At 51.1% G+C, this 15,655-nt stretch overlaps 1 protein-coding gene across 1 annotated transcript in view; it reads left to right on the top strand.

The window, feature by feature from the left end:
- Window positions 1-15,655, top strand: part of IFIH1 (interferon induced with helicase C domain 1) — a 152,391-nt gene that overhangs the window by 110,209 nt on the left and 26,527 nt on the right. Inside the window, exons 9-10 of the mRNA XM_075317265.1 lie at window positions 7,861-7,984; window positions 10,542-10,772. Coding sequence (XP_075173380.1) covers window positions 7,861-7,984; window positions 10,542-10,772 — 355 coding nt within the window. The remainder of the gene's footprint in view (window positions 1-7,860; window positions 7,985-10,541; window positions 10,773-15,655) is intronic.

Raw genomic sequence — 15,655 nt, 5'->3', positions numbered from 1 at the left:
ACCGTGCTCCCTCCGCAGCCCCTCGGGAATCTGCTGGACAGGAGCCGGGTATCTTCAGGGACAAGGCCCTGCTACTGTGAGGTACTGTGTCCCCTTGGGGGACCGCGCATGGAGCGCTTGTGCCATACACACTGCAGCACTGCTGGGTGTGTTAGTGCGCCGGGGACTACCGCGCCGACCGCGCTTATTTGCCGGCCGCGCTTATAACTTTAGTCCCCGGCTTTTGCGGCCTAGTATCGCATATTCCCGCCCCCAGGCCTGCCAGTCAGGGGAAGGGCGGGACGCTGCACAGGACGTCAGCGCTGAGGGCTGGAGCATACTTTGTATCCTCCTCCCCCCTCACTCAGCTCAGTGGGGCACCAGATTCCCGCACTTTCTAGGGCACGCCCACGGCCCCCTCCTCTTCACAGAACGCCGGCAGCCATTCCTGTCAGCACTTCTAACGCTGGAGAGGAGAGACAACACGGCTCTGGGAGACCCAGGCAGGGATTCTGGTGATCACACAACCGCTCTGCGCGGTCGGTAAGCAGCACCTGTGGTGCTGGCCCCACTGAGTACCGAAGTGTATATATATATATATGCTTATATGCTATAGATTTACACTGTACGGTCGCACTGTTGATTTTTGGCTATATACCCTCCTGGATTGTACTCAGAGGAGACAACAGCATGTCGTCCGCAAAAAGCAAGGGTGCCAAAGCACAGGCTTACTTTGCAACCTGTACCTCATGTGCGGCTCTACTACCGGCAGGTTCCACCGACCCTCATTGTGTGCAATGCTCGGCCCCTGTGGCACTTACTCAGCCGGAGCCTCTGCTACTGGTGGCCCAGGTGGAGCCACCTGCTACCACTGTCCAGGTGACAGGGACGGAGTTTGCAGTATTTGCTGACAAACTTGCTGAGAGTATGGATAAATGGTCTGCTAAGATACTAGAAGCCTTGCAGTCCAGACCGGTAACTCAGGCCAGGGGCACTGTTGAATCATTGACCCCAGGCCCCCCTCAGTTGGAGCAGCAAAGTGCTCCTGGGGTGACCCATAGGTCCCAGGGTGAGGTCTCTGACACGGACCGCAGTCCCAGGTCGCCTAAGCGGGCTCGCTGGGAAATTCCCTCGACTTCATCACACTGTTCAGGGTCTCAGCAGGAGGACTCTCTGGATGATGAAGCGGAGGTAGCAGATCAGGATTCTGATCCTGAGGCCGCTCTCAACCTAGATACACCTGAAGGTGACGCCATAGTGAATGACCTTATAGCGACCATCAATCAGGTGTTGGATATTTCTCCCCCAGCTCCTCCAATTGAGGAGTCAGCTTCTCAGCAGGAGAAATTCCGTTTCAGGTTTCCCAAGCGTACAATGAGCACGTTTCTGGATCACTCTGACTTCAGAGAGGCAGTCCAGAAACACCGAGCTTGTCCAGATAAGCGTTTTTCCAAGCGCCTTAAGGATACACGTTACCCCTTCCCCCCCTGACGTTGTCAAGGGCTGGGCTCAGTGTCCCAAGGTGGACCCTCCTGTCTCCAGACTGGCGGCTAGATCCATAGTTGCAGTGGAAGATGGGGCTTCACTCAAAGATGCCACTGACAGACAGATGGAGCTCTGGTTGAAATCCATCTACGAAGCTATCGGCGCGTCTTTTGCTCCAGCATTCGCAGCCGTATGGGCACTCCAAGCTATCTCAGCTTGTCATGCGCAGATTAATGCAGTCACACGTACGTCTGCTCCGCAAGTGGTGTCCTTAACCTCTCAGGCGTCGGCGTTTGCGTCCTACGCCATTAATGCTGTCCTGGACTCTGCGAGCCGTACGGCGGTAGCATCCGCCAATTCGGTGGCAGTCCGCAGGGCCATGTGGTTACGGGAATGGAAGGCAGACTCTGCTTCCAAAAAGTTCTTAACCGGTTTGCCATTTTCTGGCGACCGCCTGTTTGGTGAGCGATTGGATGAAATCATTAAACAATCCAAGGGAAAGGACTCATCCTTACCCCAGTCCAAACCAAACAGACCTCAACAACGGAAGGTACAATCCAGGTTTCGGTCCTTTCGGTCCGCGGGCAGGTCTCAATTCTCCTCGTCCAAAAGGCCTCAGAAGGATCAGAGGAACTCCGATTCATGGCGGTCTAAGTCACGTCCTAAAAAGACCGCCGGAGGAACCGCTCCCAAAGCGGCCTCCTCATGACTTTCGGCCTCCTCACACCGCATCCTCGGTCGGTGGGAGGCTTTCCCGCTTTTGCGACGCCTGGCTGCCACAGGTAAAGGACCGTTGGGTGAGAGACATTCTGTCTCACGGTTACAGGATAGAGTTCAGCTCTCGTCCTCCGACTCGATTCTTCAGGACATCTCCGCCCCCCGAGCGAGCCGATGCTCTTCTGCAGGCGGTGTGCACTCTGAAGGCAGAAGGAGTGGTGATCCCTGTTCCTTTTCAGCAACAGGGTCAAGGTTTTTACTCCAACTTGTTCGTGGTGCCGAAAAAGGACGGATCCTTCCGTCCTGTTCTGGACCTAAAACTGCTCAACAAACACGTAAAAACCAGGCGGTTCCGGATGGAATCGCTCCGCTCCGTCATCGCCTCAATGTCCCAAGGAGATTTCCTAGCATCAATCGACATCAAAGATGCTTATCTCCACGTACCGATTGCACCAGAGCATCAACGCTTCCTGCGTTTCGCCATAGGGGACGAACACCTTTAGTTCGTGGCTCTGCCTTTCGGCCTGGCGACAGCCCCACGGGTCTTCACCAAGGTCATGGCAACAGTAGTAGCAGTTCTGCACTCTCAGGGACACTCGGTGATCCCTTACTTAGACGATCTGCTTGTCAAGGCACCCTCTCAAGGGGCATGCCAACACAGCCTGAACATTGCTCTGGAGACTCTCCAGAGTTTTGGGTGGATCATCAATTTTCCAAAGTCAAATCTGACACCGGCCCAATCACTGACATATCTTGGCATGGAGTTTCATACTCTCTCAGCGATAGTGAAGCTTCCGCTGGACAAACAGCGTTCACTACAGACAGGGGTGCAATCTCTCCTTCAAGGTCAGTCACACCCACTGAGGCGCCTCATGCACTTCCTAGGGAAGATGGTAGCAGCAATGGAGGCAGTTCCTTTTGCGCAGTTTCATCTGCGTCCACTTCAATGGGACATTCTCCGCAAATGGGACAGGAAGTCGACGTCCCTCGACAGGAACGTCTCCCTTTCTCGGGCAGCCAAGGCTTCCCTTCAGTGGTGGCTTCTTCCCACTTCTCTGTCGAAGGGGAAATCCTTCCTGCCCCCATCCTGGGCTGTGGTCACGACGGACGCGAGCCTGTCAGGGTGGGGAGCGGTCTTTCTCCACCACAGGGCTCAGGGTACCTGGACTCAGCCAGAGTCCTCCCTTCAGATCAATGTTCTGGAGATAAGGGCAGTGTATCTTGCCCTAAAGGCGTTCCAGCCATGGTTGGAAGGCAAGCAGATCCGAATTCAGTCGGACAACTCCACAGCGGTGGCATACATCAACCACCAAGGCGGAACACGCAGTCGGCAAGCCTTCCAGGAAGTCCGGCGGATTCTGCTATGGGTGGAAGCCACAGCCTCCACCATATCCGCAGTTCACATCCCGGGCGTGGAAAACTGGGAAGCAGACTTTCTCAGTCGCCAGGGCATGGACGCTGGGGAATGGTCCCTTCACCCGGACGTGTTTCAGGAGATCTGTTGCCGCTGGGGGATGCCGGACGTCGACCTAATGGCATCCCGCCACAACAACAAGGTCCCGACGTTCATGGCACGGTCTCAAGATCACAGAGCTCTGGCGGCAGACGCCTTAGTTCAGGATTGGTCGCAGTTTCAACTCCCTTATGTGTTTCCTCCTCTGGCACTGTTGCCCAGAGTGTTACGCAAGATCAGGTCCGACTGCCGCCGCGCCATCCTCGTCGCTCCAGACTGGCCGAGGAGGTCGTGGTACCCGGATCTGTGGCATCTCACGGTGGGCCAACCGTGGGCACTACCAGACCGACCAGACTTGCTGTCTCAAGGGCCGTTTTTCCATCTGAATTCTGTGGCCCTCAACCTGACTGTTTGGCCATTGAGTCCTGGATCCTAGCGTCTTCAGGGTTATCTCAAGAGGTCATTGCCACTATGAGACAGGCTAGGAAACCAACGTCCGCCAAGATCTACCACAGGACGTGGAGGATATTCTTATCTTGGTGCTCTGATCAGGGTTTTTCTCCCTGGCCATTTGCCTTGCCCACTTTTCTTTCCTTCCTGCAATCCGGATTGGAAAAAGGTTTGTCGCTCGGCTCCCTTAAGGGACAAGTCTCAGCGCTCTCTGTGTTTTTTCAGAAGCGCCTAGCCAGACTTCCACAGGTACGCACGTTCCTGCAGGGGGTTTGTCACATAGTCCCTCCTTACAAGCGGCCGTTAGAACCCTGGGATCTGAACAGGGTGCTGATGGCTCTTCAGAAACCACCTTTCGAGCCAATGAAGGATATTTCTCTCTCACGCCTTTCGCAGAAAGTGGTCTTCCTAGTAGCAGTCACATCACTTCGGAGAGTGTCTGAGCTAGCAGCGCTGTCATGCAAAGCCCCTTTCCTGGTGTTTCACCAGGACAAGGTGGTTCTGCGTCCGGTTCCGGAATTCCTCCCCAAGGTGGTATCCCCCTTTCATCTCAATCAGGATATCTCCTTACCCTCTTTTTGTCCTCATCCAGTTCACCAATGTGAAAGGGATTTGCACTTGTTAGATCTGGTGAGAGCACTCAGACTCTACATTTCTCGTACGGCGCCCCTGCGCCGCTCGGATGCACTCTTTGTCCTTGTCGCTGGCCAGCGTAAAGGGTCACAGGCTTCCAAATCAACCCTGGCTCGGTGGATCAAGGAACCAATTCTTGAAGCTTACCGATCTTCTGGGCTTCCGGTTCCCTCAGGGCTGAAGGCCCATTCTACCAGAGCCGTGGGCGCGTCCTGGGCTTTGCGGCACCAGGCTACGGCTCAGCAGGTGTGTCAGGCTGCTACCTGGTCGAGCCTGCACACTTTCACGAAACACTATCAGGTGCATACCTATGCTTCGGCAGATGCCAGCCTAGGTAGGCGAGTCCTTCAGGCGGCGGTTGCCCACCTGTAGGATGGGGCCGTTTTACGGCTCTATTACGAGGTATTATTTTACCCACCCAGGGACTGCTTTTGGACGTCCCAATTGTCTGGGTCTCCCAATGGAGCGACAAAGAAGAAGGGAATTTTGTTTACTTACCGTAAATTCCTTTTCTTCTAGCTCCAATTGGGAGACCCAGCACCCGCCCCTGTTCCCTTCGGGCTGTTGTTCTTTGTGTACACATGTTGTTCATGTTGAATGGTTTCAGTTCTCCGAAATTCCTTCGGATTGAATTTACTTTAAACCAATTTATAATTTTTCCTCCTTCTTGCTTTTGCACCAAAACTGAGGAGCCCGTGATGCACGGGGGGTGTATAGGCAGAAGGGGAGGGGCTTTACACTTTTAAGTGTAATACTTTGTGTGGCCTCCGGAGGCAGAAGCTATACACCCGATTGTCTGGGTCTCCCAATTGGAGCTAGAAGAAAAGGAATTTACGGTAAGTAAACATAATTCCCTTCATCTGGTTCCTTAACATCACCACTGAGCGCACAGTACTAATTAGTGACAAAGCCATGCCACCACCTAAACTGTCAATCATCAGGAGCACATCGCAGTCTCAGAGACAAGGAGCAGTGTGTTCTTGAAGATAGAAGCTGAAAAAAAATAACTTAATGCTTTCAAGGAGAAGTTTGTATTTACTTGGAGAAAGAACACTCTCCACTCTAACAAACGTAAGATGTAAAGTAAAGAAATGCTTTGTGACGGGGTCCTTCTCCGATATCACACAATCCACAGAGCGAGAGATCAGTGAGCAATCCAAAGAACATTTATTCCAAGCAAAATTAGAAGGTTCATAAAAATAATCCACCACACAGAGGGTAAAGTAGTTTAGTAATGGGATAAATGTCCCGGGGATGAGTCACAATCCTCCTGCAGTCCTTTTCCAGGAAAATGGGGGTTTCTCAACGGCTCTCTGGGGTGCTGGAGCTTTTCCCCTTAGAGGATCAATGTTCTTCCTTGTCTCTTGAAGTTCTCATACAGACTGAATAATCTCCAGGTAAGGCTAGGTTCACATTTCTGTTGTTTTAAATCCGTCAGCGATGGATCCGTCGTTTTTTAGATGTCAACTGACGCAGCGGATGTGTTTTTCACAGGATTCCTTTCACAGGAATCCTGTGAAAAAACTGATCCATCTTGGCCATTACATCCGCTGTGCGTCCGTTTTTTGACGGATCCGTCTTGATCCGTTTGTGTTTGGGACAGCCCAGTGGGTGTGCCAAACATGCTGGGCATGCTCAGTAGAGCATGACGGAATCCAGCCCTGGATTCCATCATAAGACGGATTACGACGGAATCCAGCCTCATAGACATACATTACAAGCTTGATGGATTGCGACGGATTCCTGCGCGGTGCGTTAATTTTGACGGCCCAAAAAACGTTACATTATGTGTTGTTTCCGCTCGGCGGTCAGTCCAAAGATGACTGATGCGCCGCGCAGCGGATGCAACGCAAGGTAATCAGTCGCAATCTGCCACTCATACAAGTTTATGGGAAACAACAAACGGATTCCGTTGTTTACCAGAGCCGCGGATTGTGACTGATACAAATTGACGGAAATGTGAACCTAGCCTAAAACAGACAGGTAAAACAGAGAGTTTAGGTGGATCCCAGGCCTCCTCCCCCAGACTTAAGCGGGCTTTACACGCTACGATTTCGCTACAGCGATCTCGTTGGGTTCACGGATTTTGTGACGCACATCCTGCCACTGTAGCGATCTCGGTGTGTGTAACTTCTAGGAGCGATTTTGGATTGTTGCAAAAACGTCCAAAATCGCTCCTCGTTGACATGGGGGTCCTCTCCCAATTATTGCTGCTGTCGCGTGGGCGAAGTTGATCCTCGTCCCTGCGGTAGCACACATTGCTACGTGTGACGCCGCAGGAACGAGGAACTTCTCCTTACCTGCCACACGCCAGCAATGAGGAAGGAAGAAGGTGGGCGGCATGTTCGTCCCGCTCATCTACGCCCCTCCGCTTTGATTGGGCGGCCGCTTAGTGACGTTGCTGTGACGCCGAGCAAACCGCCCCCTTAGAAAGGAGGCGGTTCGCCAGTCACAGCGACGTCGCCGAGCAGGTAAGTACATGTGACGCTGCCGTAGCGATAATGTTCACTATGGCAGCGATCTTCACATATCGCCATAACGATAGGGGCGGGTGCTATCATGCTCGCCATCGCTAGCATCGGCTAGCAATGTTGCAGCGTGTAAAGCCACCCTTAGTGACAAAATCCCAGCAACCTGCAAACAGGACAATGTACACACAAGGAATACAAAATGGACAGAGCATCACACCTAAAATACGAACCTACACAAAACTATATTCAACCCCCTATATTCCACCATCACATGCTTATACGCATCCTTTGTTCGCCTCTCCATTTCTCACTGTAACCAAAGCAGTCCTCTTGATAAGGATATTTTTATTTTTTACTATTTTGAAGGCCTTTTACACTTTAGAAAAATGGCTACCAACGCCTGACATTTCTCTGAATCCGCGGGGAAGCGAACTGCAAAAAAATCCGCCTTTTAACAAATGCAAAATTTTGAAAAATACAAGTCTAATACAGTTCTACTCGAATATATTCGCTCATCTCTAATATTAACTAATCAGATCCTTGCTCTGATTTATTATGATTGATTACAATCATTGATTTCAATGATTAATATAATCCACCTTTGTCCGCATTTGCTAATACTTGATATAATGTACAGACACATATTTAGATGACTCTTACTTTTCCTTACAGAGCCCATTTGGTGATAAGATTAAGGATATGATGATAAGTATTGAAGGTTTTAGTGGTCTGTTCCCATCAAATGATCATGGATCCCAATCTTATGAGCAGTGGGTAGTACAGAAAGAAAAGACAGGTAAGACTATAGGGGGGATTCATCAAGACGTCCTGATCCAGGATCTGCTGAATTACGTAGTCCAAAAATTCATTAAGGGCGGCTTTGCACACTACGACATCGCAGGTGCGATGTCGGTGGGGTCAAATCGAAAGTGACGCACATCCGGCATCACTTGCGATGCTGTTCCTCGTTCCTGCGGCATTGCTGTGTGTTACGCCGCAGGAGCGAGGAACTTCACCTTACCTGCCGCCGGCGGCTCTAGGGAAGGACAGAGGTGGGCGGGATGTTTACATCCTGCTCATCTCCGCCCCTCCGCCGCTATTGGCCGCCTGCCGTGTGACGTCGCTGTGACGCCGCACGACCCGCCCCCTTAGGAAGGAGGCGGGTCGCCGGCCAGAGCCACGGTCGCAGGGCAGGTGAGTGCATGTGAAGCTTGCGTAGCGATAATTTTCGCTACGCCAGCTATCACACGATATCGTACCTGCGACGGGGGCGGGGACTATCGCGTGCGACATCGCAGCATCGGCTTGCGATGTCGCAACGTGCAAAGCCCGCCTTAGAGGAGTGAGGCTGTTAATTTGGTGCAATTTTTAGCTGACTTTCACCAGTGTCAGTAATATACTGGAGCACATTTCTGCTATAATTTATGTGACTTTTGTGGCATACTTTACAACTTTTTAAAAAAATTGCAAAAATCACAACACTTGTGCTACTTTTATTGTGACAATTTTCTGGAGCAAAGTGGCTTGGCCAGTAAGGGTCCATTGGTTAATGTACGTGTTCTATCTGTATTTTTCACAGATAAAACATGTAACCATTATAGTCTGTAGGACTGAGTGTCCACCAAATAAAACAATATATGTTTTTGATCCTTTTTGTGGATCAAGCTCGCCCATTTAAGTGAATGTAAAAACAAATACCACGTGGATGCCATCAGTGTGTCATCCCAGTGTCGTCCCAGTGTCATCCATTCTTTTACGTAGGGTATGCTCACACGAGCAGATAAAAAAATACGTCCAATTTTGATCCAGAAAGTTTGGACCGATTATTTTCTCATTTGTCATCCATGTGATGTCGTATGCAATCTGTTTTTTTTATCAGCAGCTATTATTCATTTACAAAATGCTCGTGTCCCCTGAGCATCCAACTGCTCTTTAAAAGTACCGAGCATGGTAGTGCTCGCTCATCACTAGTTACCAGTACCGAGCACCCGAGCATGGTAGTGCTCGCTCATCACTAGTTACGAATACTGAGCACCTGAGCATGGTAGTGCTCGCTCATCACTAGTTACGAATACTGAGCACCCGCGCATGGTAGTGCTCGCTCATCACTAGTTACCAGTACCGAGCACCCGGGTATGGTAGTGCTCGCTCATCACTAGTTACGAGTACTGAGCACCCGAGCATGGTAGTGCCCGCTCATCACTAGTTACAAGTACTGAGCACCTGAGCATGGTAGTGCCCGCTCATCACTAGTTACGAGTACTGAGCATCTGAGCATGGTAGTGCTCGCTCATCACTAGTTACGTGTACTATGCACCCGAGCATAGCAGTGTTCACTCATCACTAGTTATGTGTACCATGCACCCAAGCATGGTAGTGCTCACTCATCACTAGTTACGTGTACCATGCACCCGAGCATAGCAGTGTTCACTCATCACTAGTTACGAGTACTGAGCACCCGAGCATGGTAGTGCTCGCTCATCTCTAGTTCTGAGTATCGAGCACCCGAGCATGGTAGTGCCCACTCATCACTAGTTACGAGTACTGAGCACCTGAGCATGGTAGTGCCCGCTCATCACTAGTTACGAGTACCAAGCACCCAAACATCGTAGTGCTCGCTCATCTCTAGTTACGTGTACCAAGCACCCGAGCATGGTAGTGCTCGCTCATCATTAGTTACATGTACCGAGCACCCGAGCATGGTAGTGCCCGCTCATCTCTAGTGACGAGTATCGAGCACCCGAGCATGGTAGTGTTTGCTCATCAATAGTACCGAGCACCTGAGCATGGTAGTGCCCGCTCATCACTAGTGACGAGTACTAAGCACCCGAGCATGGTAGTGCTTCACTCATCACTAGTTACGAGTACAGACTACCCGAGCATGGTAGTGCTCGCTCATCACTAGTTACAATTACTCTTTTAATAATTCCACCTATACTTGTAGATTTTTGCTTGTTTTTTACTTAGTTGAGCTGCTTTAAATATTTTTTTTCAATAGTATATGACTTTTTGTTGTATTGGGACAGAATCTGAAAAATATTTTGTATTCAGCTTAGAGTATTCTAAAATACCAATTGCATTGGTTCTATACTTCCCAGTTACCCACAATCTCCTGTGAGAAAATGTAATCATGAACCTGTGACCATGGTCTTATTGTCATATTGGGATATTTAGGAGGAGCCTTGTGAGGTGAGCCTGGTCTGTTCGCCTCTCTCACTCAACCAGCAGGCCAGTCCAAGAGCCGCTCATTAGCAGTGAGGAACTGATAGACCCGTCCTACTTTCTACCTAAATGTCCCGTTCAGCTGGATGCATCCAATCAATGTTACTTATCTTACTTTCTCGACTTTCTAGCTGCCAAAGAAGGGAATCGTAAACAGCATGTCTGTGCGCTGCATCTCAAGAAGTACAATGACGCTCTGCAGATCTACGACACAATCCGCATGAACGACGCATTAATGCATCTTAAGACATTTTATGATGAAGAGACGAAGAGGGCAATATTGCTGAATGAGTCTGAGGAAGCCTGCTCCTTGATGGATAAAATTGATGAAACTGATAAATTTCTGACCGACTTATTCTTTGGTAAGCACTGCTCCATCTGGTTGAGATACATCAGAAAAAAATGCTGTGGCAAGGGATCATTGTAACAGTTGCAAGAAATTTAGCTAATACCATCTTGATTGCTGTTGCGTTTTATCTTCAAAAGTGTCCGGTTGGGTATCAGTAGTCTAGATCGAGATTGGTGGTTCCTAAGGCCACTATACAGCTTAGATAGCTGTTGGCCAACAATCTTCACCCCTTCTTTGACAGCTTTGGCTTTATAGAGCCAGGGAAGGGTGGGGATAGATGGAAAATAAGCAGGTATGTAATGTAACCACTAGGGGGAGCTGGAACACTGGTGAGTTAGTCAGGACTTGGAAACACAAGGTAAGGCAGGAGTAAGCACTAACCGATGACAAAGAGAAGTCGTACTAGTAGGGTCAAAGCCGGGAGGTCTCGCAGTACCAGGGAGCAGAAGACCGCATCAGGAGTGAGCCGGAGATCGAAGACCAGGAGGTAGCTTCAGGAGCCAAGGGTGAGCAGAGACGAGGTCAGTTACTAGCCAAAGTTGGAACTGGGAGAACAAGCCATGGCGGGAGCTGGAAGTCATGGAGGAAGGACTGGATGGGGAGGCTGGAAGTCAGGGAGGACGGACGACACGGGGGCAGAATCAAGAGCACTTACAAGGACCAGGCTATCCTGCTGTGAAGGAAAACTGTAACTGTCGACACTCCAGGGAAAACCATGATGAGTAGCGTGAGTCCTGGAGCGATGCCCCACAGAGCAAACCCTGCCCATCAGACTTAACCCTGCAGGGGCCAGCAGCAGTCATGACAAGGTAGACATGAACCGCAAATCCAAAAATCATCAGTTAATCTAATGCCACTAGGCAAAAATTTAAATACCTGAACATGAGGTTTTTGGTTTAAGATTTTGATCAGTCTGTATGAAGCCCACTACCACGTCCCGGCGAACCTCTGAGTGGGTCCCTAACTTATCTGAAGCCTTAAAAGGTGCAGTGCCGTGTGCCAACCACCATTGCAGCAACAGTGCATCAACAGGGCAGGTGACCTGGTGCCTCACAACACCAGTGCTGGAAGGCTGAGTCCCCATGAACCAAGAACCTCATGTTCAGGTGTTTAAATTTTTGCCTAGCGGCATTAGATTAACTGATGATTTTTGGATGTGCGGTTCATGTCTAATTCTCCAGTTATGCTAAGGTGTATTTGTGCCGCCCCAGCATCGGATCGAACCGCTCGGGTCAGGGGGTGGTGTCCGTTCATGGCTCGAGGGTCTCCGGACCCGGGGGCTTGGGGCCACACTCTAAGTGAAAGGGGATATTTACAGGGGATTTGGTAGATAGTTCGTTTCGCCACCCATGGTGTGCGGTAATGGGAAGGTACCGCCGCTGCCGTTTAAAGCACCCGGGGTGATGGAATGGGGCAGCAAGGTGTTGTTGCACTCCACTGGTAGGGGAAGGCCCCGGGACTCTGTGGAATATCGTGGGATGCAGGGATCACTCGGGTACTCACTCAGTCAATAAGCAGACGCTGACAACTGGGTAAACCAAATCTCGGGGTATCACTGCCGCTTGAGGGGAGCTCGTCCGGGTCCCGTCCCGTACAGTGTTGCCTGGTGATCCGTGGCCTGCCTCCTGGCACTAAGTAGTGCCAGGAGGCACTAACGTAGTGTCCCAGTAATCTGAAACTTGCCGGGCCCCGCTCACCACCAAGTGTGGGAGCCTGCTCTCAGGGCTCACGCTTGGGATTTTCTTGGACCGCTTATTTGGAAAGCCCTATCCCCCTCGTTGCACTAGTGCCCCGATTCTGGAGCGAGTGGGAACAGTCCATGAAGGCTCCGTTCTCCTCAGGTGAATTGCCGGGTTGCCTGAAGCTACTCCCCGACCTAGGGTCCGTGTACCCCGCTGTGCCTTTGGTCCTGGACCGGTGATAGTGCCAGGGTGCTGACCGTCCTCCTTGACAGGTCCAGGCACCTAGCCGCAAACCCCCTCGACCTGGGGTCCGACTCCTCTAGGTCCAGACCACCGTCTGTAACCTAGACAGCTTCTCTTGGGAGCCACCACTCCCAACCTCCTCAGAGCTCCTCGCAGCTCGAGGGCTACTTCACTCCTCTCTACTCGCTGACTACCAAACACTCACTGACTACACTACTCACCTCCCTTCCCTAACCCCCCAGGTGGGCGACTCTATTCCACTCAAGCCGTCCACTGGTGTGTCTGGTGGGTGTGGTGCAGTGTGTATCTAGGATTTGATTTACTGTTAGAGGCAACACTGTAAGATGGGGACCCAGAACCATGAGGGACTTGGAATACTGCATGGAAGGGCAGTTTGTGCAGTACCCTGTGACGGCCTGATAGTCCAGGGGCGTCACATATTTAACAATGTGGCCCCACCATGGTGCACCGAGTGAAAAAACTTGGTTTGAACCATCTTTCTGTGCTGACAGAGTCCAATTAACTTTTTTTTTTTGTCTTGTGTGGTGCAAAGCAGATTGACTTTAGAATAGAGGTGCACAATCAATTTGTATTAATTATGCATTTCTCCAAAATTTTGAAACCTCCAAAACTTGCAGTTTTTTGTATTTCAACTTGTGCTAATTCCAGCAAAATTGTGGACAACGGGACAGCCAAGTAGAGGTGAGGGCAAAGGAGAAGCGAGTATAAATGATTTCTTTCTTCGTCGCTCCATTGGGAGACCCAGACGATTGGGAGACCCAGACGATTGGGTGTATAGCTACTGCCTCCGGAGGCCACACAAAGCATTACACTAAAAAGTGTAAGGCCCCTCCCCTTCTGGCTATACACCCCCAGTGGGATCACTGGCTCACCAGTTTTCGGCTTTGTGCGAAGGAGGTCAGACATCCACGCATAGCTCCACTGTTTAGTCAGCAGTAGCTGCTGACTATATCGGATGGAAGAAAAGAGGGCCCATATGGGGCCCCCAGCATGCTCCCTTCTCACCCCACTGGTGGTTTGTAAGGTTGAGGTACCTATTGCTGGTACGGCGGCTGGAGCCCACATGCTGTTTTCCTTCCCCATCCCCCTGAGGGGCTCTGAGGAAGTGGGATCTTACCGGCCCCAAAGCCCTGAGGCCGGGCTCCATCCACAGACCCATTGAACCTGCTGGATGTGGAGCGGGAGTGCCGTTCAGGGACATGGCCCTGCACCATTCAGGTACTCTGTGTCCCCGTACACACAGGCACAGCACACTCCAGACTTGCTGGGTGTGCTAGTGCGCCGGGGACAGTAAAGGGTTACAGTCACTGCAGCCTAGCTGAGTGACTTTATTTATTGGGAACTACCGCGCCGGACGCTCCGGGAGCGGCGGCGCGGCTGGGACTTGTAGTGCGCCGGGGACTTAGCGCCGACCGCGCTTTTACGGCGGCGGCGCTTATAAATCCAGTCCCCGGCTTTTGCGGCCTAGCTCCGCTTCGTTCCCGCCCCACCCTGTCAATCAGGGTAGGGGAGAGACGCTGTACAATCAGCAGCGCCGAGGGCTGGAGCCTTATTTACATGCTCCAGCCCTCTCACTGGACACTGTGGGACGCCGGTTTCCCGCTCTGACTGGGGGCACGCCCACGGCCCGCCCCTACTCACACGAGCTGGAGAAGGACGCCGGCAGCCATTCCTGCAGTCCGAGCTGATAGATCGGACTCTGGGCAACCAGGCACAGGACTAGGGCGACCACACACCCGCTTATAGGCGGGCGGTAAGCGGCACCTGAAGTGCTGACACTAAATACCGCAGTTTTGTCCATTTGTATTTTGTGCTTACACTGCATAGGTCGCTATTTGTGGCTATATGCCCTCTTAGATGGCGACACATCAGCAGCAGGAAAGCATGGGTGCTAAGGCACAGGCTTTCTAGGCTGCGGGTATTGCACGTACTGAAGTGTTCATGTGTATTTATACTTGTATGCTATACACTGCACTGTACGGTCGCTAGTCTTGGCTATATTCGCCATAGAATGGCTAGACTACAGCAGCAGAAAAGCAAGGGTGCTGAGGCACAGGTTTTTTTCTATGCTGCTTGTATTGCAGGTGTTGCAGTGTTCATTTGTTCTTATGCTTGTATGCTATACATTGCACTGTATGGTCGCTATTCTGGGCTATATTCCCCTAGATGGCTAGTCTACAGCAGCAGAAAAGCAGGCTTTCTATGCTGCTTGTACTGCATGTGCTGCAGTGTTCATTTGTACTTTATGCTTGTATGATATACATTGCACTGTACGGTCGCCATTCTTGGCTCTATAAGTCGGCAGCAGCATATAAGCAATACAGGCTTTCCATGCTGTTTTTACTGCATGTGATACTGTTCCTACGGCACTGAACCCCATTGTGTGCAATGCTCCCCTGTAGCACTTGGTCAGCCGGGGTCTCTACTTGACGTGGCCAAAAGAACCACCTCTCAACCCTGTCCAAGGACAGGGACGGAGTTGCAATGGGATAGAGACTTGCAGTCCGGACAGGCCATGGGCAATCTGGATCATTGCTCCCTGGCCACCCTCATTTGGAATAAAATCGGTGCTCCGGGGGGGGTCCCAGGAAGACTCTCTGTATGATGAGTCAGACGTAGCTCATCAGGACTTTGATCCTGACACCGCTCTCACTCCGGTTACACCGGATGGTGACGCCATAAGGAATGATCCTAGAGCGTCCATCAATGGAATGTTGGATCTTTCTCCCTCAGCTCCCCCAGTGGAGGAGTCAGCTTCACAGCAGGAGAAGTCCCATTTCAGTAGCTCAAACGTATATTGAGTATTGTTCTGGCCACGCTGACTTCAGAGAAGCAGTCCAGGAACACCACGCTTCCCAGATAAGCGTTTTCTCCAAACGTATTTAGGATACACGTTATCACTTTCCCCTGACGTGGTCAAGCGTTGGACCCAGGGTCCAAAGGTGGATTC

This window comes from Anomaloglossus baeobatrachus, chromosome 7, assembly GCF_048569485.1.
Source record: "Anomaloglossus baeobatrachus isolate aAnoBae1 chromosome 7, aAnoBae1.hap1, whole genome shotgun sequence".
Classification (NCBI taxonomy): Eukaryota; Metazoa; Chordata; class Amphibia; order Anura; family Aromobatidae; genus Anomaloglossus; species Anomaloglossus baeobatrachus.
This window is presented reverse-complemented; position numbering and strand designations above follow the sequence as displayed.